Here is a 25999-nt window from a genome sequence, read left to right as displayed (position 1 = left end):
TGAACAAAGAGTCAATGTTTCTGGTCTAGACTGGAAAGGAATGGGGGAGATGCTAAAATAAAAACGTGGTGGAAGAGGAAGGAGGATAGTTGGAAGGTGATAGGTGTAGCCAGGTGGTTGGGAAAAATAAGGAGCTGGAGAAAGAAGAATCAGATTTGAGAGGAGAATGGACCATAGGGAAAAGGATGAGGGGCTGCAGGGGGAGGTGATAGGCAAGTGAGAAGAGGCACTGGAATCCATGCCTGGTTGGGGACTAGTCCCCTTCTGTAGGTGCTGCTCTCCTGTATTCTATCCATGGAAGACCTGTGGCTGAGCCAGGGCAAGAAAAGCTGATTTTCCTTTGTTTGCTGAACCAGCACGAGATGAGGAACTTCTGTGTACTTCTTTTTGCAGAAATGTGGCTCCTGGACAATTTCACAAGCACCATCAATATTCCAGCCATGCCACTCAGGGACTTGTGCTCATATTACTTTTAGTAACTGTATGTGGTAATGTAACTATATGTGCTATGTGACTATGTACTGTGTTTTAAGACCATAAGACTATAAGATATAGGAGCAGAAGTAGGCCATTCAGCCCATCAAGTCTGCTCTGCCATTCAATCAACAGCTGATCCAACTCTTCCAGTCATCCTCACTGTCCTGCTTTCTCCCCATACCCTTTGATGCTCTGGCTAATCAAGTACCTAAATATCTCTGCCTTAAATGCACCCAATGACTTGGCCTCCATAGCTGCTCATGGCAACAAATTCCACAGATTTACCACCCTCTGACTAAAGTAATTTCTCTGCATCTCAGTTCTAAATGGCCATCCTTCAATCCTGGAGCTGTGCCCTCTTGTCCTAGAATCCCCTACCATGGGAAATAACTTAGCCATGTCTAATCTGTTCAGGCCTTTTAATGTTCAGAACATTTCAATGAGATTCCCTCTCATTCTCCTGAACATCAGTGAATACAGCCTAAGAGCTGCCAGACGTTCCTCATACAGTAACCCTTTCATTCCTGGAATCATTCTCGTGAATCTTCTCTGAATCCTCTCCAATGTCAGTATACCCTTTCTAAAATAAGGAGCTCAAAACTGCACACAATACTCCAAGTGTGGTCTCACTAATGACTTACAGGGCCTTGACATCACATCCATGCTCATATATTCTATACCTCTAGAAATGAATGCCAACATTGCATTCACCTTCTGCACCACTGACTCAACCTGGAGGTTCACATGTTTAGGGTATCCTGCACAAGGACTCCCAAATCCCTTTCCATCTCTGCATTTTGAATTCTCTCCCCATCTAAATAATAGTCTGCCCATTTATTTCTTCATCAAAGTGCATGAACATATACTTTACAGTATTGTATGTCATTTGCCACTTCTTTGCCCATTCCCCTCAACTATCCAAGTCTCTGTTTCATCAACACTACTCGCCCCTCCACCTATCTTTGTGTCATTAACAAATTTAGCCACAAATCCATTAATCCCATACTCTTAAATCTCTGGCATACATCGTAAAAAGCAGCGGTCCCAACACCGACCCCTGTGGAACTCCACTAGTAACCAGCAGCCAGTCAGAATAGGATCCCTTTATTTCCACTCCCTGTTTTCTGCTGATCAGCCAATGCTCCACCCATGCTAATAACTCCCCTTTAACTCTGATCTTGCTGAGCAGCCTCATGTGTGCAACCTTGTCAAAGGCCCTTCTGAAAGTCCAAGTACACCACATCAAGAAAGCTCACCTCTGTCCCAGGATACTGATGGACTTTTACCGCTGTACCATTGACAGCATACTCACCAACTGCATCTCAGTGTGGTATGGAAATTGAAATTGTCCCGTATCACTCCAAAGCACTCCAGTGTGTGGTGAAAATTGCCCACCATTGACAACATCTACCATAAACACTGCCTGGGCAGGGCAAAAAGCATTATCAAGGATGCATCTCACCCTAACCATGGACTTTTTAATCTTCTCCCATTTGGTAGGCGCTACAGGAGCCTCCAGTCCCAAACCAGCAAGCACAGGAAGAACTTTTACGCTGGGCTGTGACCCTGCTGAACCTCAATTCACAGTACTAAGCAGTATTGCACCCATATTGTACTGTCTCGGTACTTTTATATTTGTGTGCTGTATCACTTACTTTTTATGCATAGTTACTTTGTAAATAACACTATTCTTTACATTTCTGGTTAGATGCTATCTGCATTTCATTTGGCTTTCTGTCTGTACTCGGCACAATGACATTAAAGTTGAATCTAATCTAATCTAGTCTAATCTACTGCATCTCCTTTGTCTACCCTGCTTGTAATTTCCTGAAAGGATTGCTCCTGAGCCCCAGGATGCTGTTGCATTCAGCTGTATATATGTGTGTGGGTGAATGATAAGTAAACTTGAACTTGAGATCTAGACCTGATTAAGGCCAATCATGTTTTTATATATTAGAGAATATTTCTGAATAGATTTGGCAACAAGCCCATGACAAAGCTATTATTACACAGAGAAGAATGCAGGACAACCTCTCACTCAGTGGAGCATCAGTGTCGAGTCTCCTGCAGCACACTGCTCTCATGCTGGGAAATCTGTTACTGAGTTTACACTAGGTTAGACCTCGTGGCTCATTGCAAGTGATTGAATGATGTTAACTGAAATGTTTTGGATGGATTTAACTGCAAACTACCCAAGTTAACCCAGAGTTGCACATATTAATGAGGCTTTCACCGTTCCTGCTGAAAGACCTGGCCATCAGTGTTCATAATCAGTACAAGGCACATGGATAATAGAAAAATGGAAGGATATGTAGGAGGAAAGAATTAGATTGCTCTTAGAGTTGGCGATAAGGTTGGCACAACATCGTGGGCCAAAGGTACTGTACTGTGCTGTACGGTACTGTTCTATAATTATCAGAAATTTAAACTGGAGAAGAGGTCAACTGCCTTAGCAAACAACTCACATATGGACCACTGCAATCACATTTTTGTCCGTGAGTCAAGTTTTAACTGGATGTATATTGCCTTCACCGTTTTTTGCATGTATTTAATTGATTGCACAAACTCAGATTATTTAAATTTTCTAAATACATTTCAACAAGGCTGAGAGAAACAAAGGGTTCATATACCAGGGAGCTAGCAATGTTGGTAGATCTATATCTCAGTATAGGTCTCACTATAGATCCATAAACCACTCATTCGGTTTAGTCAAAAGTGTCTTGATATTACATTCACTAAAGAACAAAACAAAAATATTGGGTATCTGAACTAATACCAAAAATTACAAGCAATACTCAATAAATTATGAAAATTGAAAGGTCTATATAGAGGATATAGCGGGGGCGTCTAGGATCAGAGCACATATCCTCAGAATACAAGGATGACCCTTTAAACAGGCCAAAGGATGGTGAATCTGTGGAATTCATTGCCACAGACAGATATGGGGACCAACTTATTGACTATAGTTAAGGTGGAAGTTGACATGTTCTTGATTAGTAAGGGCATCAAAGGTAATGGGAAGAAGGCATAAAAGGAACATTCCTCATCAAAGATATTCAGGAATAGTCTCACCTGGTCTCAGAAATTGATCCTGTTGATAGGGATGAATGTGCCAAAGGCACTTGAGCCATTGAAAGTGATTCACAGTGTTAATGATGGACACTATGCAATCAGAATAATGTTAGTTTGGACTGTTAGGGGACCATTAAAAGAATACTGTGATAGCAGAAGAGACTATGCTTGGTCAGAGCTAACAGTTAATGGGACTTAAGTTTTGTATTTGGATGAGTTTTGGCAGCAGCGTTTCTGAACAAATTTTCCTGAACACAGTCAGGATGGACAACCTAGTTTTGGCAGAAGAGCAAAATCCAAGATTGGCTGCTTACCAAGAGAGGACGTTTGTGTAAAGGTTGTAATTTTATGTCTCCCGTGTCTTAGTAGCATGTAATTGTAAATATAGTAGCCACATTAGTTGGGGCATGGTCAAAGCAGAAGGGATAGGTTGCGTATTCATGCTCATTTTTATGCAGTTTATAGCTTGGGACCATGAAGGTCATATTTCTGCTGACCACTGAGAAAACACTCATTAATGCTTATTTATATGTTTGCTAATAAAGAATTGAAATAGGGAATTTGACTCTTTGGAGCAATCATTGGAGCTGGGAGCGTTACACAAATATAACAATTCTATGGGGTTGCAGGCTGGTGGAAATTGTATTGTGTTGATTTTGGATCAATTTTGCCACTACAGATGTCATCTACAAAATGTCTGGCATTTTCTTGCCCAAGTCCTAACAACAAATGCACATCCTCCACCTCAGGGTGGACAGGGGTAGCAGTTGAATGGGAACACCACCTTCCCATCTGTAAGGCCTCTTCTTTCCCTAGAGAAAAACAGCATGGTGTATTTGATTTAAAAAAAACATGTAGAATGTTGGATCCAATCCAGAACAACAGTAAAGAGTACTTGATGTTGGATATTCATGTACTGATTCAAACTCCCAACAGTTTGAAAAATATTTCTTCCTGCAGCATTAAGAATAGCATTGTCCAATAAATAAGCCAGTTTTGTATGTGGATAATGGGCAATCCTTGTGGTTAACTGCATTTCCTATTTTTGTAAATACAGGGCAAAGATAGCAGGCACATGGTGGTATCACTATCTGAACTTCATTTTGTCTATGGCAAAGTTACTGATGAGAAGGTCAAAAGCTTCAAGTTCCTAGGTGTAAATGTAGACAATAGCTGCAGGAGTAGGCCAATCGGCCCTTTGAGCTAGCACTGCCATTCAATGTGATCATGGCTGATCATCCACAATCAGTACCCTGTTTCTACCTTCTCCCTATATCCCTCGACTCCACTATCTTTAAAAGCTCTATCTAACTCTTTCTTGAAAGCATCCAGAGAATTGGCCTCCACTGGCTTCTGAGGCAGAGCATTCCATAGATCCACAACTCTCTGGGTGAAAAAGTTTTTCCTCAACTCTGTTCTAAATGGCCTACCCCTTATTCTGAAACTGTGGCCTCTGGTTCTGGACTCCCCCAACATCAGGAACATGTTTCCTGCTTCTAGAGTATCCAATCCCTTTATAATCTTATATATTTCAATCAGATCCCCTCTCATCCTTCTAAATTCCAGTGTATACAAGCCCAGTCGCTCCAATCTTTCATCTACAGATTGTCCAGGTCCAAACATGTAGACCCTACAGCCAAAGAAATTTGCCGTTTCCTCATCATCCCTTAACAATTTTTAATTGATGCACCACAGAAAGCATCCAACATGGATGCATCAAAGCTTGGTACACCAACTGCTTTTCATATGACTGGAAGAAACTGCACAGAGTTGTTGGCAGAGCTCAACAATTCATGGTAAACAGACTCCCCTCCATGTACTCTGTTCACACGATTACATTTCTCATTGCCTTAGTATAGCAGCCAGCATAATTAAAGACCCCACCCACTCCAAACGCTCTTTTACTTCCCCTCTTCTATCAGCCTGAAGATACAAAATCCTGAAAGCATTTAGCATCAAGCTCAAGGACAGCTTTTACCCCACTGTTATAAGACTACTGATTAATGGTTTAGTACAATAATGAATCGAACTCAGAAATTACTTCATTGGGAGATTGCATCTTAATGTCTATTTGCACTGTACTTTCTCTGTAACTGGTACACTTTATTCCTACGTGTTATTGTTTTTGATTTCCTTGTTCTACTTCAATGCACTGTGTAATGATTTGATCAGTATAAACCATATGGAAGACAAGCATTTCACTATTTCTCAGTATGTGTGACAATAATGAACAAATTTCATCTTGACATGAAAATAAGTTAAAATCCTGGAATTCTTTGCATAACAGTACAATGGGAGCCACTTCACCCAAAGCACATAGTCACGTCCTCAGGGACAGTTGGGTACAGGCAGTAAGTACTTTCAAATAAAAATGAAACCAAAACATTGCTGAAATCAATTGGAACAAAATGACCTAAATCTGATTGTTTCAGACATCCAGATACAAAAATCCAAAACAAACTGTCAGTTGTCATTGAGGCAACATTCAGGGAAAGTCAGTAACATGAAAAAGACCATTCTCCTTCTCCAGAATCAGAATCAGGGCAAAGTTTAATCGTATCAGCACTGTACAATGCAATACATAAGAATAGAAAAGAAACATGATTAACAGTAGTTAAATTCTATAATTTATGCAAAAAGAGAGAAAAAAAAGTAGTGAGGTACTGCTCATGGGTTCAGTGTTCATTCAGAAATTGAATGGGAGAGGGGAAGATGATGTCCTATGCGTCTTCACACTTCTGTATCTCCTTCCTGCTGGTATGACCTGGATGATGGGGGTCCTTAATGATGGACGCTGCCATTCTGAGGCATCGCTCTTGATGATGTCCTAGATACTATGGAGGCTACTAAGCTGACTGAGTTTACAGCTTTCTGCAACTTATTTTGATCCTGTGCAGTAGCGCGCCCCCAACACCACCCCTCCATACCAGACAGCGATGCAGCCAGAGAGGCTGCTTGATTGACCAAGTGCTTCTGGTATTTACTGCTTTTGTACTAAAAAGAAATCTAGTCACTGACATGCTGTACTTGGGAAGAAAATGTGTGATTCCTATGCAAGAGGCTTCCACTTATCCCAAGCTGAGAAATTATTTGAACCAAGTGGCGAAATGAAGCAAAGGGAACACTTTGAAGGCATCAGAGCAATTGTCTAAGCTAAAATGGAGAAGTTCATGCTATCTTCACAAGCAATATTTCATTGACAACCTTTGAAATGAATACTAATTATGTATGTTAATTATTAACGAAAATTAATATTCATTGTTGATATTGCGGGGTTCCATTTTCTGAAAGCAATGATTCTGTACTGAAGTACAGATTCACATATCATGATGGGCAATCCTGAGGCTGAACACAACATTTGTAGGCTTTGTCAGACGTGCATACATTTACCGGAGAATCTCCAAAGACTGGATGTAGAAGATTGAGAGGATATTTCATAGAGGTATACAGAATTATGAGCGGTTTAGATATGGTGAATCCCAAGCAGGCTTTTTATACTGCAGTTGGGTGGGACTATAACTAAAGGTCATGGGTTAAGGGTGAAAGGTGAGAAGTTTAAGGGGAACAGGAGAGGACATTTCTTCACTCAGAGGGTCATGAGAGAATGGAATAAGCTTACAGCATAAGTGGCACATGCAAAGTTGATTTCAAATTCAAACCATAGTTTGTATAGGTATGTGGATGGTAGGGGTACAAAGGGCTATGGTCCCGTTGCAACTTGATAGGAGTAGGCAGCTTAAATTGTTTTGACATAGACTAGATGGGCCGAACATCCTGCTGTACTTTTCTATTCAGGTCGATGGGCAAAGGCAGTTAAAATGATTTTGGCATGGACTCAATAGGCCAAAGGGCCAGTTTCTGTGTTGAACTTTTCTATTCTATGCCTCTATGATTGTTTCTCTCCCGAAATCACAGCTTCGTCACTGGAAGACCTGGTGTAAGGCTCTGCATGTTCACGGACATTTAAATCCACTTCAATATCAACATTGCTTAATAATAACAGCAATAATGGACCCTCTGCTACATCTGCATTGTTAAATACCTTCAATATTTACTGTGGATAAATAGAAATTTCCTACATTGGAAATACTAAAGCTATTTCGGTCAACCCTGCCAGCACACTAGTTCCAATGCCACAGTTTTCAACACGTCTCATCTCAGTTGAATGTTCAGCAACTCAACATCCTGATAAATTTATAAAGTAACCCTTTGATTACTTTTCAATTTCAGATCCTCTCTGTCAATCCCTTCTTCCTCAATCTAACTTTATATCCTGTATGTTTTGGTAGTTGATTTGATTATGATTCATTTGTCATAAATCACACACCTCGGTTCTAACAGTTTGATTTTTAATTGTTTAATTTTCCTGAATTACTTCAGACATGACATTTAATTGTTATCAAAGTACCAGAAGCTCTGTTGCTGTGAAGTGATCAGTTCATACTTCCAACCATTCTGAGCAAAACCAAAATTGTAATAACTGGTCTAATTAACAGACCTTTCTCCAGCAAAATTGAAAATATGCACTCAGTGGCCACTTTATTAGGTACAACTGTACGCCTGCTTGTTAATACAAGTATCTAATCAGTCAATCATGTGGCAGTAACTCAATCCAAAAAAAAACAAGCAAACATGATCAAGAGGGTCAGTTGTTTTTCAGACCAAACATCAGAATGGGGAAGAAATCGGAGCTAAGTGACTTTGACCATGGACTTCAAACGGGCCAGTTTTTAATGCATAACAGTCTCTTGATTTTACAGAGAATGGTGCAAAAAACATCCAGTGAGTGACAGTTCAATGGGTGAAAATGTCTTGCAGCCTTGTTAATGAGAGAGGTCAGAGGAGAATGGCCAGTCTGGTTCAAGCTGACTAGAAAGGATCAGTAACTCAAATAAACATGCGTTACAACAGAGGTGTGCAGACAAGCAACTCTGAATGAACAATACGTCGCACCTTGAAATAGATGGGCTACAGCAACAGAACCCTACACCAGATTCCACTCCTGCACATAATAAAGTGGCCAATGAGTGTATACTTTCATTGCAGTATGCTAATTAAATAAATGAAACCTTTTGTTATAGGTACCTTTGGCATGTTGGATAAGGAAATGTAGCCTGCTTCCCTTATTATTCTGATCCTAAATGTGGCCTTAAATGCTGGTTCATCAAAGCATGGAAAGGCACTTCGTGCAAAAAAAGGCTCAAACTGTGTGGCAGCCAATATCCTGTAATGGAGAAACACAACATTAAAACAAAAGCAGGTATAGGCTAGTCATTTGTGAATCAGGCAAGGACACCCAAATCCCTCTGTTGCAGATCTCTCCGATATTTCCACATTTAAACTATGCACATGTTTTTTGCCATAATGGCGAATTTCACATTTTTCTGACCATGTATTTCATTTGTCTATCTTTTCCCACTTAACCTATCGCTATCCCATTGAGTTGCCAGCAATCTTCTAGGGTGCATCACAACCTGGTATGGAAGTTGCCCTGTCCAAGACCGGAAGAAGCTGCAGAAGACAGTGAACATAGCCCAGCACATCACACAAACCAATCTTCTGTCCTTGGACTCACTTTACACCGCACGCTGTTGGAGCAGTGCTGCCAGGATAATCAAGGATACGACCCACCCAGCCAACACACTTTTTGTCCCTCTTCCCTCCGGGAGAAGATTCAGGAGCTTGAAGACCCGTAAGGCCAGATTTGGGAACAGCTTCTTTCCAACTGCGACAAGACTGCTGAATGGATCTTGACCCGGATCTGGGCCGTACCTTCCAAATATCCAGACTTGTCTCTTGGTTTTTTTTTTGCACTACATTACTTTCCCTTTTCTATCTTTTTATTTATGATTTATATTTCAATTTTTTATTATATTTACTATTTTTTTACTCCAGGGAGCGCGAAGCGCAGAATCAAATGTCGCTGTGATGATAGTATGCTCTAGTATCAATTGTTTGGCAACAATAAAGTAATAAAGTATAGTAACTCTCCCCAATTTAGTTCCATCACCAGGTCATTGGCAAGTTTTAGCAACTACATATTTGGTGCCTTATCCAAGCATGGAAGCAAGTTTCTAATGCACAGAATTGCAAGAGGTTATGCCAAACTCAGCCAACTCCATCACAGGCATGATCTACTCTGCCATCAAGAGTATTTTCAAGGCGGTGACGTCCTTTATCATCTTGATGGTTGGAATGCAAACAGAACTTTGTCTTTACTCAGGACAAGTAGTTTGCAGTGGTACTCCAGTCTGTACAAATCAGATACAGTATTTATCATGCATATGGTACAGCTTAATTTTAAAAAGTATATCTGACAATCTGATACACAAGTCATAAATACCAGAAATTTTGCTAGCAAACACCAGGAAGAATGTTAATACGCAATGGCTTTTTTTTTGAAAATGAAATAACTGTGTCATTAGGAATGGTAGAAACAGCACTTCTGTGACAATCAGCAACATCCAGACCAGATTCAGGAATAGTTATTACTCTGCAACCATCAGGCTTCTGAACTGGCATGGACAGCTTCAATCACACTACTCTCAACTGACCTTACAACCTACAGACTCACTGTTCAGGATTCTTTACAACTCATGTATTCGGTATTATTTTTAGTCGCACAGTTTGTCTTTTTTTCCACATTGGTGGTATGATGGTCTGAATTTTTGTTTGTCATAAATTGTATTGCATTTCTTTGTCTCCTGTAAACACCTGCAAGAAAATAAATTTCAAGGCAGTACATGGCAACAAATACGTATTTTGATAATAAATTTACTTTGGCTTTAATCACAGGTCTTATACCTTTACAAATCCATTGAAAGATAAATACAAAATGTAACACATTAGGAATTGAAAAGCAAATAGAAGTTGTCTGACCTTGTTTTGTTTTGATCTTGATAAGTGCCTTTAAAAAACCCAGTGGAACTTTCAGATAGATTAGCTGAATATTTCAGATTCAGTACATATTTTTCTTCTTTTGTCAGCATTGGGTTAAACTTGATTGCAATTTGCTTATGCGGTGGGTATTCCAAAACCTGCACATTCTTAGGGTGGCTGGTTCCTTCTGGAGTAATGGTCGCTGTGGTGATTTCGAGATCTGAGCTGTGAAGAGTAATGTTGTTGGTATCTTCCATGATTCGAAGAGTTATGTGTACAGAGCCTGTGAAATTCAAGGTGGTGAGATTAGGGTGCAAAGTAAGATCATAGTGAATAGGTACAACAGCTTTAGGCAATCTCATCTTTGGCCAAGGGAAAACCTGTCCATTGGTTGCCAGAGGATATATGAGGGTTGAAGTCATGTTTGATTTGTGGCAGCCTTCTTTTGTGAAGGTACATTTGGGCAGAAAGTAGACCACCATTGATATAGAAAGTATAATCACAATGACAAATGCACCAACAATGAAAGTCCGACTGATAGGCAGTGAGCACGAGTCACGGTTATACATCCCTGATAAATTGTTGCGATGGTTGGAACTTCTGTTCATGAATGACTTGCCCAGCAGTCTTACAGATGACTCATAATCTTCCTCATCCTCATCCAGATCGTGTTCATTGAAACCACGCACCAGCAACCGGGAACTGTGCGGTTCATATTCAATTTCATCAGGTTCCAGAGGATGAAGGCGCGAATCCTTGGCCAGGTCCACAGCATCGGGCTCTTCTTCAAACATGGTGTTCTCAATGATGTTTCTGGGCAACTGAGCCCGTTCTGAAACACAAAATGGTTTCAAATGCATTCAATGTGTATAGCACAACCTGGCACTACCCTACTCACCTCAAACAGGCTTCCATCCATTTGTTCAGAATCAAAGCAGGTTCATTGTGCTGGTACTGGAGAAGGTCCAGAGAAGGTTTACAAAAATTATCCCAGGAATGAAAGGATTAACGTATGGAAATATTTGATGGCTCTGAGCCTGAACTTGCTGGAGTTTAGAAGAATGAAAGAGAGAAATTCATTGAAACCTATCGAACATTGAAAGACCTAGATAAAGTGGACAGGAGTGGATGCTTGCTATAGTGAGTGAGACTAGGACCTAGGACCAAAGGGCACAGCCTCAGAATAGACAGACGCCCATTTAGAATAGAGATAAGGAGGAATTCCTTTAGGCGGAGGGTGGTGAATCTATGGAATTAATTGCCACAGACAGCTGTGGAAGCCAAGTCATTGGGTATATTTAAAGCAGAAGTTCTTGATTAGTGAGGGTATCAAAGGTTATTGGGAGGAGGCAGGAAAATGGGATTCAGACAGATGATAATTAGCCATGACTGAACGGCAGAGTGGACTTGATGGCCTGAATGGCCTAATTCTGCTTTGTATTATGTTTTGTATGCCATGAAATGTGATGTTTATAGGCAGCAGTATAATGCAATATATAACAAATACAAGTTATAATAAGATATTTGAAACATAAATAAGTAATGCAAAAATAGGGCCAAATAGCGACATAGTGTTCATGCAACATTCAGAAATCTGATAGTGAAGGGGAAGAAACTGTTTCTAAGACATTGAGTGTGCGTCTTCAGGCTCCTATACCTCCTCCCTGATGGTAGTGATGAGAAGAGGGTAACCCTATTCCCACTAAACTGCAAAATTATATTGAATACCAAAGATATCTAAAACAATCAATACCCTGTTTTATAATAATTATTGATAAAACTGAATTCATTATTCTGACATGATGAGTTTTAAAAATCCATGAACAGTGAAGGACAGTGTGGGGCAGGGGTGAACCAGTGTTGGGGTTTCTAAACTGAACTGGGACAAGGGGACAGGAAGGTGATGTAATAAACCATCCTCATCAGCACATAAATTAATGATGGATTCTTTCTGAACTAGCTTGACTCTATTTGTTTCTTTTTTTCCCCAAAGTGTATACGAGTGCAGATAATTTGAAGGGATTGAAAATTTCTGAATACTTGTGTTTACCAATGGCTTGTATATTCAAAAGCTACTGTGAGTCATAATGTTCAAGCTGAATGATTCTGTTTCTGTTCCAAGGGTGGAAACAACTTTTATACTTCAGAAAGACAGGCAATGCATTCCATCTTCACAATGCATTTCCCTCTCTTTGAAGGTGAAAGACATTTGCTCCACAGTACAGGAAATTGAGTATCAGATCAGTCGATGGCTGGATATGAATAATGAAACAGTCTAGCTGATACATCAGGAGTCAGGCTGGTTTATTTCCTCACTGCCTTGCTTGAATACTGATGTGTCAACACTGCTGAAACTGGGAAGTTTCTAGAATTAACCTCAGTAAGTATTAATTCAATGCCAACTGAGGATAAATCATCATTTCTTCTTGTGAAAATATTATCTAACTCACAGGTTCTTAACCTTTTTTATGCCACAGACCTCTTGCCGTCCAGTGAAGTCTATGGACCCCTTCTCAGAACAATGAATCTAAATATATAAAATAAAATACATAGGATTACAAAATAAAGTAATTGTATTGAAATACACAGCAGTTATCAAAATATTAAAAAAACAAGTCTGTGATATTGTAATATCCCAAATATGATAAATCAAGATCCTGTTCAATCTAGTGATATTATCAGATATTTTGAGATATTTGTAACAACTGTAATATGATATGAAACATCTCTGATTCTTATTGGTGACAAAGTCTGAGAAAATGCTACTACTACTGTGGTTTGTTGACTACATTCATAATTGAAGGAAATGCTACATTTCAGTTCGAGGTTAGTGAAAATAAATATGTAATTTTTTTCCAATCCAAGTTCATGGACCCCCTAGAACCTATCCATGAACCCCACGTTAAGATCCACTGATTTAATTAGTGCAAATATTGAATTAAAAAAACCCAGAAAGGAACAGAGATCAGTTGATGTTATAGTACAAAATACCCTCAATTTCTTTCTTGCTAAAGTCCAATTACAGCACTGCAGTATTATTAAAAAGCATCGCCAAACTTTCTAAATAATTTTTACAAAACATAATAGAGGCAGGTCTAAACAATCTCAGATTCCTGCAGCTTTCAAAAGAAATAATAAATCGGAAACTTGAAATTGTTCCCTAAAAATAACTAAGAAGAATCACAACAGCAGAAATTAACTCTTTGTGCTCCACTGCCACATCAATCCTCTGGAAAGCAACTCACCAAATGTTCAGTAAGTTTGTGGTACCATTTAAATATTACCTGTAAGGGGTGATAGTAAATGGTTAAAGAACCCAACCATTGACCAAAGGAAGAAAAAAATATCTTTACAAATTAAAGACTGGTTTATCACAAATATTGCCCATTCAAATTACAGCTCATGAACATAGTTGAAGTTACATACAGTACAGAAAAAATATAATATCCTGAGGGGAATAAATGGATTTTCACTGTTCTTGGTGCACATTAATAATGAATCAATTTGATTTCTAGTTCCTAACTAAACTATGCAGCATATATTATATTATATTATATTATAATTGAAACTGGTATAATAGATGAATTTGTACAGAAATAAATGTTCTTCTCATAAATCTCAGTCTCTATACCTCCCTTTGCAATTGAATTTTCAACATCATCAGGAGATGACAGTCAGTGTTGATCAGTGATATCACCTTCTCCATAACATGGCCATACCGTAAGGTTGTGTACTTAACTCACTGCTCTACTTTCTACACTCATGACTGTGTGGCTAAGCACAGCTCAAATACAATTTATAAATTTGTGGATGATACCAATGCTATTGTTGGGAAAATTTCTGATGTTGATGTAGAGGCCTAAGGAGTGAGACAGGTCAGCTGCTTGATTAGTATTACAACAATCTCACACTCAACAATAGCAGGACCAAGGAAATGACTGTGGACTTCAGGAAGGGGAAGTTGGGAGAACACACTTCAGCCCTCATTGAGGGGTCTGCGGTGGAAAGGGTGAGCATTTTTAAGCTGCTGGATGTCAACAGCTTGGGGGATCTACCCTGGGGCCAACCACTTTGATACAACAATGAAGAAAGCATGCTAGTTGCTATATCTGATTAGGAGCTTGAGGAGATTTGGTCGCCAGAGTCTATTACAAATCTCTACCTTGCACGGAAGCGCCAAAGCACAAGGTTGCACAAGGTTGCAAGAGGTTGCTGAGGCTTGTAGATTTAATGATGTGCACCACCCTCCCCCCACCATCAAGGTCATCTTCAAGAGGTAATGCCTCAAGTTAGTGGCATCCATCACTAAGTAATCTTACAATTTTGAACATACCCTTTTCTCATTACCACCATCAGGGAGGAGAACAGGAGTCTGAAGACCCTCACTCAGTGACTCAGGTGTTGCTCCTTCCCCTCCACCATCAGATTCTGAATGATCCATGAACCCACGAATAATACTGGATTATTCTTTTGCACTATTTCATTACTAATGGCAACCTTATGTCTTTACTCTGTACTGCTGCCACAAAACATTTCACATCATAAAAGGCAGGGACGATAAGCCCGTTTCTGCTTCATTTGCAATCGACTGCAACCAAGCACACACCAGATGCTATCCCTTCAGATAGAAGAGAAAACAAAGAGAAAGGAACCATAATCACACTTGGTTTCACTTTTAATATTCTAGGCTAATGTAAATTACTGATTTCTTAGTTGAGACTACAAATGCGTAATTTAGACATTTCTGCAATGAAATAATACAAGTTAAAATCACTATTTTTGCATATGGGTTCCTGAACCAAATCACAACACAACATGCCCATCAGGGTAGTATTCTAAATAGCATACACTGGGACAGCATAGCCAAAATAGCCAAAATATAGCTCAAGCTTAGCATGAATTTGCATGTTTAAGTGTGGGTCAAGGGTGAAGGGGGAAAAGTTTAAAGAGAATATTGAGGGGGGGCTTCTTCACAGAGAGTGGTGGGAGTATGGAATGAGCTGCCAGATGAAGTGGTAAATGCAGGCTCACTTTTAACATTTAAGTAAAACTTGGATAGGTACATGGATGAGAGGTGTATGGAGGGATATGGTCCAGATGCAGATCAGTGGGACTAGGCAGAAAAATGGTTCCGCGCAGCCAAGAAGGGGGCAAAAGACCTGTTTCTGTGCTGTAATCTTCTATGGTTCTATAACAAAAGAAAGAATACAACTAAATACTTTATTATTAACACCTTTCTGGTAAAAATTTATGGTAAACGATCATTACAAACAATGGAGAGGCGAGCGAAGGCGAGGCTGAGTCAAGGGCCGAAGCCAGCAGGTGCAAGTTCAAGGATATTTGACGCAAAGTTGAGGCAAGCAGAGGAGAGGTGGTTTCAAGGCCCGTCCATATAAACCGAGAGCGAGATTTGATTGATTGAAGCACCAGGCTGATTTTGAAAGGTTGGGTTAGAGTTGATATGTGGCAGCAGGGTCCAGACAGGGCTTGGGTCCTAGAGTGGGCAATGACCCAATATTTGGATGATTTAAATGCCAGGCTAGATGGATTGAAAAGGCAGGGTGTCGGGACCAGAGGCTGATCTGCTCTCTGCTCAGCAACATTTAATCAGCCCTGCGTTGAACTGAGGCTGAGGCCAAGGCTTGTTCCAGCTTCTTTGGGTTTTGTTCTGTTAATGTTATTTCCTTACTTTTTATTGTTTGCATGATTTGTTTCTCCTTCTCTTCACATTGGCTGTTTGACAGTCTTTTTTTCAAAATGGGTTTGTTTTGTGGCTGCCTGTAAGGATGAAACACTCATGATGTATACATACTTTGAAAATGAATGTACTTTGAACAAATATTTCTATCTGTTCTAAAGTTACAAAGAGAAATAATAAGGCCAAAAGACCATAGAAGGACTTAGGAGCCGAATTTGGCCATTCAGCCCATCAAGTCTGCTCCGTCATATGATCATGGCTGATGATGTTCCCTCTTCATCCTGTGTAAAGGCCTCAAACCAAAGATGTTGTTTGAAACACTGAGTCTCTCCACAGATTAGTTACTCCAGATTCCAGCATCTACAGGGTCCTGTGGCTCTGTCAGTCTTCTAAAATGGAACTATCTTCACTGAATGACTGATGAAGACGATTTAAAGAGTAATGCGATAGACATGCTTCACTAACATTGTGTACATGAGCAAACAATCTGCTGGAAGCATCCGGTGGATCAACAAGCATCTCAAGAAAGAAAGGGAATTCTGAACCAAAAACTCTGCTGCATGACTGAGAGTGGAGATGGATGATTGGCAGAATAAATAGGAGAAAGGAAGTGGTGAGACAGGAGTCTAAGGTGTCTGGTGGACTGCGGAATGATGAAAACTTGCAAGCAGGTTGTTCCGCATAGGCGAGGAGTGCTAGGATTGAGTTGAGAGACCCTGGCAAGCGAATGATAGATGGACCCGAGGAAGTCTGCAGATATTGAAAATCCAGAGCAACACACACACACAATGCTGGAGGAATTAAGCAGGTCAGGCAGCATTTGTGAAAATGAATAAACATAAAAGGTGGTTCTTGGTCAAAAGGATCAGCTGCTCATTCATTTCCATATATGCTGCCTGATCTTCTGAGTTCCTCCAACATTTTGTATCAATGATGGATGGAAGCAGGCATGTGAGGAAAAGAAAACTGAGACACAGATTGAACAAAGCGGAGGGAGAGGTGTGGGAGTCTGAAGGAGACAGCTGCTGGAAGAAGATAAGCAAGAACACAACAAACACAATAGCAGAAGCTGATCATGAGGCAAGAATGGGAGGCTTCAGGACTGGAGGACAAGCTGTCGTGGGAAAGGTCTCATTCTGGAGGTAATCATGGCCATGAGAAGCAATGGAAAGTAGCAGCAGTTCTGATAAAGGGTCTCAGCCTGACACGTTGACTGATTATTCCCCTCCATAGATATTGCCCGACCAGTTGACCTCCTCCAACATTTGTCAGTGTTGCTTCAGAGCTCTTCCAGCAGACTGTTTGTTCCTTCAAACTCCAGCATTTGGAATGTGTTGTGTCTCCATTTATGGAATGTTATGATACAGGCTTGCCCCAGAATCCAAGGAAAATTACATCATGTGATTCTCAGGATAGCTGAAGTGTCTTTCATTACATGAGAGAGATTAACAAATTGGAGCTATGCTGGTATTGAGATGAATGAGAGGCTTTTACATTTAGCTTCTTGAGGGAATTCACAGGATGGATATAGAGTTGATATTCTCCTGGGCTACAGTGTCTAGAACCAAGAGTTATGTCTCAAAAGAAAAGATTGACCATTCAAGATGGAGATGAGAAGTGATTTCTATACCAGGAGGGTAAGGAATCCTTGGAAGTGTGCATTCAAGTGGAAAGGCTGAGCTGCTAAACAAATTAAAGACAGGTAATAGATTTTTAATTATAAAAAGAACCAAGTGTTTTGCCATCCAGAATGTTTGCTCTCAAATCTGCCACACATCATATCATACACCTTCTATTTTGCTCCATGTTTCCCTGACATAACCTGTTACCCTCAATCTGATAAGGAATATCATCTCTAAATTTAGTAGAAATGCTGAAAATTTGTGTAACTGAAATGTTGAAGACAAGTCCTTACTTTAGAGAAAAATAGAAACTTACAGTAAACTGTAATGCATTACCTCTACCTCGAAAGATCAACCACCAGAAATTGAATGTGGACTTAAAGAGGAAGTGAGGAGATCACACCCTAGTCCTCATTTGGGACCAGCAGTGGAAAGCACGAGCAGCTTCGCATTCCTGGAATCAACATCCCAAGGGATGCAATCAGGAAGAAGGCACGCCAGGGGCTCTGCTTCATTAGTATCTGAGGAGATCTGGTATGTCACCAAAGACTCATCACATACACAACCCTTCTCAACACTAAGGACATCCTCAAGAGGTGGTGCTTCAAGAAAGCTGCATCTGCTGTTAAGGACCTTGCCATCGAGGGCATGACCTCCTCTCGTTACTAATATTGGAGAGGCAGCACACACTTAATGATTTGAGAATGGTTTCTTCCCTTTCAGCATCAGATTTATGAATGATCCATGAACACTACTTATTCATTACTTATTTTGCACTATTTATTTTGTAACAGTAATTGTTTAAGTCTTGCGCTGTACTATTGCCACAAAATAACAAATACGGCAGATTCCAGTGACAATAAACCTAATTCTGATTTCTTATGCTGATTAAGATCACTACTTGGCTTCATTTCTGTTCCCAGAAATTTGAGTAAACTATGACTCTTTTATTCAAATTATTAAACTACAAGTAGGAAAACAGTCACTTAACTCCAAATGTTTCTTCAGTTTCACTTCCTGTTCCTTAAGAATTACTTCCTGTTTCTGCTACCAATGGGAATCTATTTTCAGATATCATGAGTTTATTTAGGTTTTTCAGTTGGTATGTTTTTGTTGAATTATCACATATTTGTGCTGATTAGTTAGTGTTCATTTAGTTTGCTTATATCTCCTTCACTAAAGGAAAATTTGGTCTCAGTGTTTTCCTGAATGAAAAAGGCAAGAATTTCAACACAAATGACAGCTTGGACTATAATGGTCTTTGCTGAGAAGAGACTGGCCTAAAAGGCAGAGATTCTCTAACCAGATAACTAGCACAATGTTAGACCCAATTTCTAGCCAGCAGAGGAACTACATACAAACTGAAAGCATGGGCAATAAATCAGCAAGTGAGCAACTAATTTGCCATTCAGGATGATGTTAAGAATATTGCAGCACATGTACATGAAGTACACTTACCTGTATTTACCAGTTAGTTCCCTCTCTTCTACGCTCTTAACCAACTGGGAATAACTGATCATTTGATACACCTTTTTGGTTTTCCATATCATATCACCTCCAAGAGGACCACAGCCTTTCCATGGTTTGTAGGCTTGTGGGCCTCAATGACCTGGAGAGCTATGGTGGCTGTAGTCAGGGTTTTATGCTTTGGCTCTTGGTAAAGTCACCCATGCGAAACAGTTGAAAGGTAGAGGCTTGACTCAGAGTGGTCCACCAGTCCTCCAAGGTCGGGGGTTCAGCTCAGGGTGAATAACCCTGACTAGTAAAAACAAAACTGTTACAGAAACAGCAATAAAGAATCCTTCTGCATCTTAGTGCGATGGTATTCCCGAGTCTCTACCCAGGACTTGCATGATTGACAGTAATGAAAACCGAAAGGAATTTACCGACATGATGAAGGAAGCCCTGAACACCACCAGAGATGGAGGACCTTTACTGCTGCCCTAAATACCAGTGGCGTAATGTGCAGTGACACATAACATACCACATCAGCAAGTTATTTAAACATTACATCCTTGGCAAGTCCAATTAAATATGTAAAACTGATCAATAAAAGCAGCCAGGATAATCAAGGAGCTTCCCCATTCTCTCTTTTCCCCTTTTCCAGTGGGCCGAAGATACAAAAACCTGGAAGCACTTACCACCAGGCTCCAGGACAGTTTCTCATCCACTCTTATAAAACCATTAAATGGCTCCTTAATGTAATAAGATGAACTCTTGACTTCACAATCTGCCTCATTATAATCTTGCAATTTATTAGTTACCTGCGCTTTCTCTGTAGCTGTTATACTTTATTCTACATTGTTACGTTTTTACCTTGTTCTACCTCAGTTCACAGTGTAAAGATTTGATCTGTATGTCAGTATGCCGCTCATCAACAATACCTCAGCATTTAACACCATCATTCCCACAATCCTGATTGAGAAGTTACAGAGCCTGGGCTTCTGGACCTCTCTCTGCAAATGTATCCTCGACTTCCTAACTCAAAGACCACAATCTGCGCAGACTGGTGATAATATCTCCTCTTCGCTGATGATCAACACTGGAGCGCCTCAGGGGTGTGTGCTGAGCCCACTACTCTACTCTCTCCATGTACACATGACAGTGTGGCTAGGCATAGCTCAAATACCATCTGTAAATTTGTTGATGATACAACCATTGTTGGTAGAACTTCAGATGGAGACAAGAGGGCATACAGGAGTGAAATATGCCAACTAGTGCAGTGGTGTCACAGCAACAACCTTGCACTCAGTGTCAGTAAGACGAAAGAGCTGATCGTGGACTTCAGGAAGGGTAAGACAAAGGACCACACACCAATCCTCATAGAAGATCAAAAGTAGAGAGAGTGAGCAGTTTCAAATCCTTGGGCCTCAAAATCTCTGAGGACCTAACCCGGCCCAAACATGTCAACAAATACACTCAAAAACTTCTATAGATGTACCATGAGAACATTCCAACAGGCTGCATCACTGTCTGGTATGGGGAATACTGCACAGGACAGAAAGAAGCTGCAGAGGTCTGTAAATTTAGTTGGCTCCATCCTGGGTACTAGCCTACAAAGTACCCAGGATATCCTCAAGGAGTGGTGTCTCAGAAAAGCAGTATCCATCATAAAGGACCTCCAGCATCCAGGGCATGCCCTTTTTTCAATGTTACCATCAGACAGGAGATACAGAAGCCTGAAGGCACACAGTCAGCGATTCAGGAACAGCTTCTTCCCCTCTGCTATCTGATTCCTAAATGGAGGTTGAACCCGTAAACACTACCTCACTTTTCATATATAAATTTGTTTTTGCACAGTTTTTAATCTATTCAATATATGTATACTATAATTGATTTACTTATTTATTTATTATTACTACTTTCTTCTGTATTATGTATTGCATTGATCCGCTGCTGCTAAGTTAATGAATTTCAGGACACATGCCGAAGATGATAAACCTGATTCTGATTCTGATCTGTATGAGCAGTATGCAAGACAAACTTTTCACTGTGTCTTGGTAGATGTGAATCCAGTTCCAAATCCATTAAGAGCAGACTATCAATTTAAAACTATCAATTCAAATTATGAGGAGAAATATACTTGTGCATTAACAACATACAAATATGTTGACACATTATTATGATCCTTTACAGAACAGCATGTGGTACATTGACAAACTTCAAAATGACTGCTGCTCAGTTTGGTTAAACTGACTGCAATGCTTCCTCACTTCAGCCACTTCCTGAAATAGATACACTAGAAATGTTCTGTGTGGAACAGACTATGCAGACTTAAATAACAGACACAATGCACAACCTGAATGCAAACCTCAAAGAACACATTAATTTAATGATTATGGAGCTTTAGAGAACATCCTTCTACTTTCTGTTCTTTGAAAGCTGCAATGACAACAGGTAAGTCAAGTCACTTTTTATTGTCATTTCGACCAAAACTGCTGGTAGGGTACACAGTAAAAATGAGACAATGCTCTTCAGGACCATGGTGCTACATGAACAATACAAAAAACACACTGAACTACGTAAACTAACACAAAAACTACACTAGTCTACAGACCTACCCAGGACTGCATAAAGTACACAGAACAGTGCAGGCATTACAATAGATAATAAACAAGGCAATAGGCACAGCAGAGGGCAGTAGGTTGGTAGTCCAGTGGCTTGGGGGAAAATTTGTTACATAAATAAGTAGCTGAATGCCATTTTATACTCCTGCCAAGTATTTCATTCCCACAGATGTAATCCAATTTAATGTACATTGGAGAGTAGAATGGACGGGAGGGCCGGCCGGCTAGGGCTTGTTTTTTTCCTGGTGCGGACTCCTGCCCGCTCACCTCACTTCCGCTTCCTCACACTCTGCTTACGAAGTCCCCAACTCCGGTTACCGGGATCAGGCGACTCCAAGGACTGCAGGCCCGATTCCCTCAGCAAGCTGATGTCGCGCAATCTAACCAGCAAATTTTCATGAAGGTTTGTTTTTGGGCGATCTCTGTATTGTAACAGTATATGGCGATGGTAGACAGTCACTCTGTTATCCATTACACTATACCCTAATTGTGCCTTAAAATTAAATTTAAAAACTAAATTAAAGTAGCACCAGATTTGAAAGGCCGCTGCTGCTGTGTGCCGCTCAGCTATGAAGTAATAAACATTATGACTAGCCAAAACTGCAGGCATGATGATAACCAGGTTTACATCAAGCCAGCCCCTACCCATGATGACAGAGAATTGTAACACACATGCACAGAATCATTTGGCCCAAGATACCCTCATTATCAGAAGACCAAGGTCCTACAACCTTTTCTCTTTTGAATTTTTCTCTGATTCCATTTTCACAACCACCAAATCTAAAGCAACACACACAAAGTGCTGGAGGAACTCAGCAGATCAGGCAGCATCAATGGAGAGGAAAAAACAGCTGATGTTTCAGGCCAAGATCCTTCATCAGGACTGAAAAGAAAGCAGCAGAAGCCAGAAAAAAGAATACAAGGTGAAGGACAGGAGTACAAGCTGACAGGTAAGAGGTAATTTGGAACCTGCATATTTAATGGGAATAGTTCACTCTTATTAAGATTCAGTTTATAACCAGAAAAGCTACTAAACTAAGCAAGCAAAGATAAAACTGCAGGAATGGATCTCTCTGGATTGGAAATATATAATAACAAATCTTCTGCGTATAATGATAGCTTATAACTCTCTTCTCCACGAGTAATATCGAAAGTGTTAGATGAATCACGAATTGCAATGGCTAAAGGTTCCAAAGCAATGTTGAATAGTAAAGGACTAAGAGGGCAGCCTTGTCCAGTACCATGAAACAATTGAAAAAAGGGAGATCTTTGATTGTTGGTAGATACTGAAGCTAAAGGAGCATAATATATTAATTTCATCCACAATATAAATTTCGAACTAAAATTAAAATTCTCAAGCGTACTAAATAAATATGGCAATTTGACTCTATCAAACGCTTTCTCAGTATCCAGAGAAATAACACATCCTGGAATTCTAGGTGATGGAGTGTCAACTATATTAATTAATTTCCTAATATTAAAAGATGAATAACAATTTTTAATAAATCCAGTTTGGTCCTCAGAGATAATTTGAGGTAATATGTTCTCCAATCTAGTGGCCAAAATTTTTTAAAAAATCTTATTAGAGTCCACATTCAGCAGAGATACAGGCCTGTATGATATATATACAGTAGGATCTTTGGCTTTTTTAAGAATTAGGTAAATGGAGGCTTTGTAAAAAGATTGTGGTAATTTATCTATGATTAATGCATCCTTAAAAAATTTACATAACCAAGGAGATTATATTGGAGAATAAAGTTGCATTGTTTGCTGTGTAACCAAAACTATGTAACCAGCTTTATATTTACTATGTTTCCAACTTATTAGCCAGAATATAATCTCTGTATTGTCTCTATACTATTGAACACATCAGTGCCTTGAGAATGTAGCCAACAGTGAAAGTAAGCATGTAGAGTTAACGGTGGTAGACGAGATCGTGGAGTGGTGTGATGGTATGGGGACCAGTCAAGGCCAGGAAGGGGGACACGTGTTCCAGGGAGTAGACTAGAGCAAGAATGGGCTACTGAGCAGAAATATTGGTGGCTAATCGAAAAGCTAATGTGCTGATGATAAGCATTGCAAGCGGATAGGGTATGCTAATGTAACTGAGATAGGAGATGAGGGTATGCTAATGAAACTAAGATGAGAAATTACTATAAAGAATACTGTGAACTAGGCTCGGCAGGCAATTAGTGACACGTTCATTAATTGTCTCAGTTTCTGTTTGCAAATAAAAGCTTAAATTTCTCAAAGAATCTTCTGCGTCTCCTGGTTATTTCAAGAAACCACGACAATAGTAGAGAAAGATTTGAAAAATTCCACAGTGTAACCATCTGGACCAGGGGCTTTGCCCGAATTCATCGAAAAAATAGCCTCTTTTATTTCATCTTCCGTAATAGCAGCATCTAATGTTAAACTTTCATTGACTGATAACTTCGGAATATTCAATTTCCTTAAAAATTCATGCATTATAGTAGGGTCATCAGGAAATTCTGATTGATATAAAGAGTTGTAAAATTCTTGAAAAACTTTGCTTATCTCTTCTTTCTAAATCTTTTTATTAATTTTCAAGCAGAACATAGAAAAAAAATCGAATACAGAGAGCTTGAGAGTACATAATAAGGCCGTAAATACAAATGCAAACAGTTGATAACACAGACATAATAACCTTCCAAACTCATACTGTATCTACATTAAAAACCCCCCCAAAAAAATAACTAACAGCAACTAACCTAACCAACCTGGGCTATTGTATTATATCAGGTATACACAGTAGCGTCAACAACTCCGCACCTCTATCCAAATAACTGAGGGTAACAAAAAAAAAGGTTTGGGAAAGGTCGATTTAGCTCATATGAAAATGTTGAATAAATGGTCTCCAGTTTTCTTCAAATTTGACTGAAGGGTCAAAAATGACGCTTCTGATTTTTTTTCTAAGCTCAGACAAGATATAGTTTGGGAAGAACCACTGAAATGAAGTTGGAAGATTAATTTCTTTCCAGTTCAGTAGAATAGATCTTCTAGCCATTAATGTAACAAATGCAATCATCCGCTGAGCTGAAGGGGCTAAATAACTATTATCCACCATTGGTAAGCCAAAAATTGCAGTAATTTACAGAATTGAAACCATATTCATAATGTATATTTAATTATTTAATCATTTGTTTATTCAGTTTAGAAAGAACAAAGGGAAGTGAAGACCCTAAGATAGAAACCAATGAAAAAACCAATGCACAGATTTACACTCCAAGTTTACCCATTGTGGACTTTGTATTGCCACTGAGTCCTGTGTCCAAAATATTAAATATCAAATATTAATTGCCCAATAATAAAATCTTAAGTTTGGCAAAGCCAAACCACCTTCCTTCTTAGACTTCTGTAAATATTTTTTACTTAATCTAGGATTTTTATTCTGCCATACATACGAAGAAATTTTAGAGTCAATAATGTCAAAGAAGGATTTAGAAATAAAAATTGGTAATGCTTGAAATAAGTATAAAAATTTAGGTAGAACCATAATCTTAATAGCATTGATTCGACTGACGAATGACAAAGACAATGGGGACCATTGTTTATCTCATCATGATCAATCTTCAGAGTACCATCTCGTTTATGGAACTTAATAATCTGACATTTAACCGAAGCAGTTTTCAATTGATTAGCCAGTAATTTACCAGATTTATCTCCATGTATATAAAACTGGGTCCTAGTTTTACTTAATTGATTTTCAATCAAAGAGGATAATAATAAACTATGCTGCATTTGGAGTTCAACTCTCTTTTTATAAAGCTCCTTACTAGGCGCCACAGAGCGCCTTATCAATTTCTTTAATCTAATCAACCAATGTGAGCATTTCAGTATTAATTCATTTTTTCACTCCAGCAGAATATGAAATAATTTGCCCACGGATAAATGCTTTAAAAGTGTCCCATAATATTCCACTGGAAATTACATCTGTAGAGTTTGTTAAAAAGAAAAAGTCAATTTGTTGTCTTATAAAATTGACAGTCTGAATCCTGAAGTAGAGAAGAATTGAACCGCCATTGTCTAACACTAGAAGATGTATCCATTATCTTGATAGATAATTTCAAGGGTGCATGGTCAGAGATGGTAATAGAGTCACAGTTACAATTAATAACTGATGGAAGTAAACGATGCTCAATAAAGAAGTCAATTCTAGAATA

General features: G+C 39.4%; 1 protein-coding gene across 3 annotated transcripts in view; it reads right to left on the bottom strand.

Moving 5' to 3' along the window:
- The window catches only part of LOC132393953 (leucyl-cystinyl aminopeptidase-like), a 123510-nt gene that overhangs the window by 77946 nt on the left and 19565 nt on the right, over positions 1-25999 (bottom strand). The window contains exons 2-4 of one of the 3 annotated variants that reach the window (XM_059969445.1): positions 12879-12955; positions 10429-11260; positions 8635-8773 (exon numbers count right to left, since the gene is read on the bottom strand). In XM_059969445.1, coding sequence (XP_059825428.1) covers positions 8635-8773; positions 10429-11222 — 933 coding nt within the window. In that variant the 5' untranslated portion in view covers positions 11223-11260; positions 12879-12955. The remainder of the gene's footprint in view (positions 1-8634; positions 8774-10428; positions 11261-12878; positions 12956-25999) is intronic. The other 2 variants (XM_059969446.1, XM_059969444.1) reach the window with 2 other exon arrangements.

This window comes from Hypanus sabinus, chromosome 5 (assembly GCF_030144855.1).
Source record: "Hypanus sabinus isolate sHypSab1 chromosome 5, sHypSab1.hap1, whole genome shotgun sequence".
Taxonomy (NCBI): Eukaryota; Metazoa; Chordata; class Chondrichthyes; order Myliobatiformes; family Dasyatidae; genus Hypanus; species Hypanus sabinus.
This window is presented reverse-complemented; position numbering and strand designations above follow the sequence as displayed.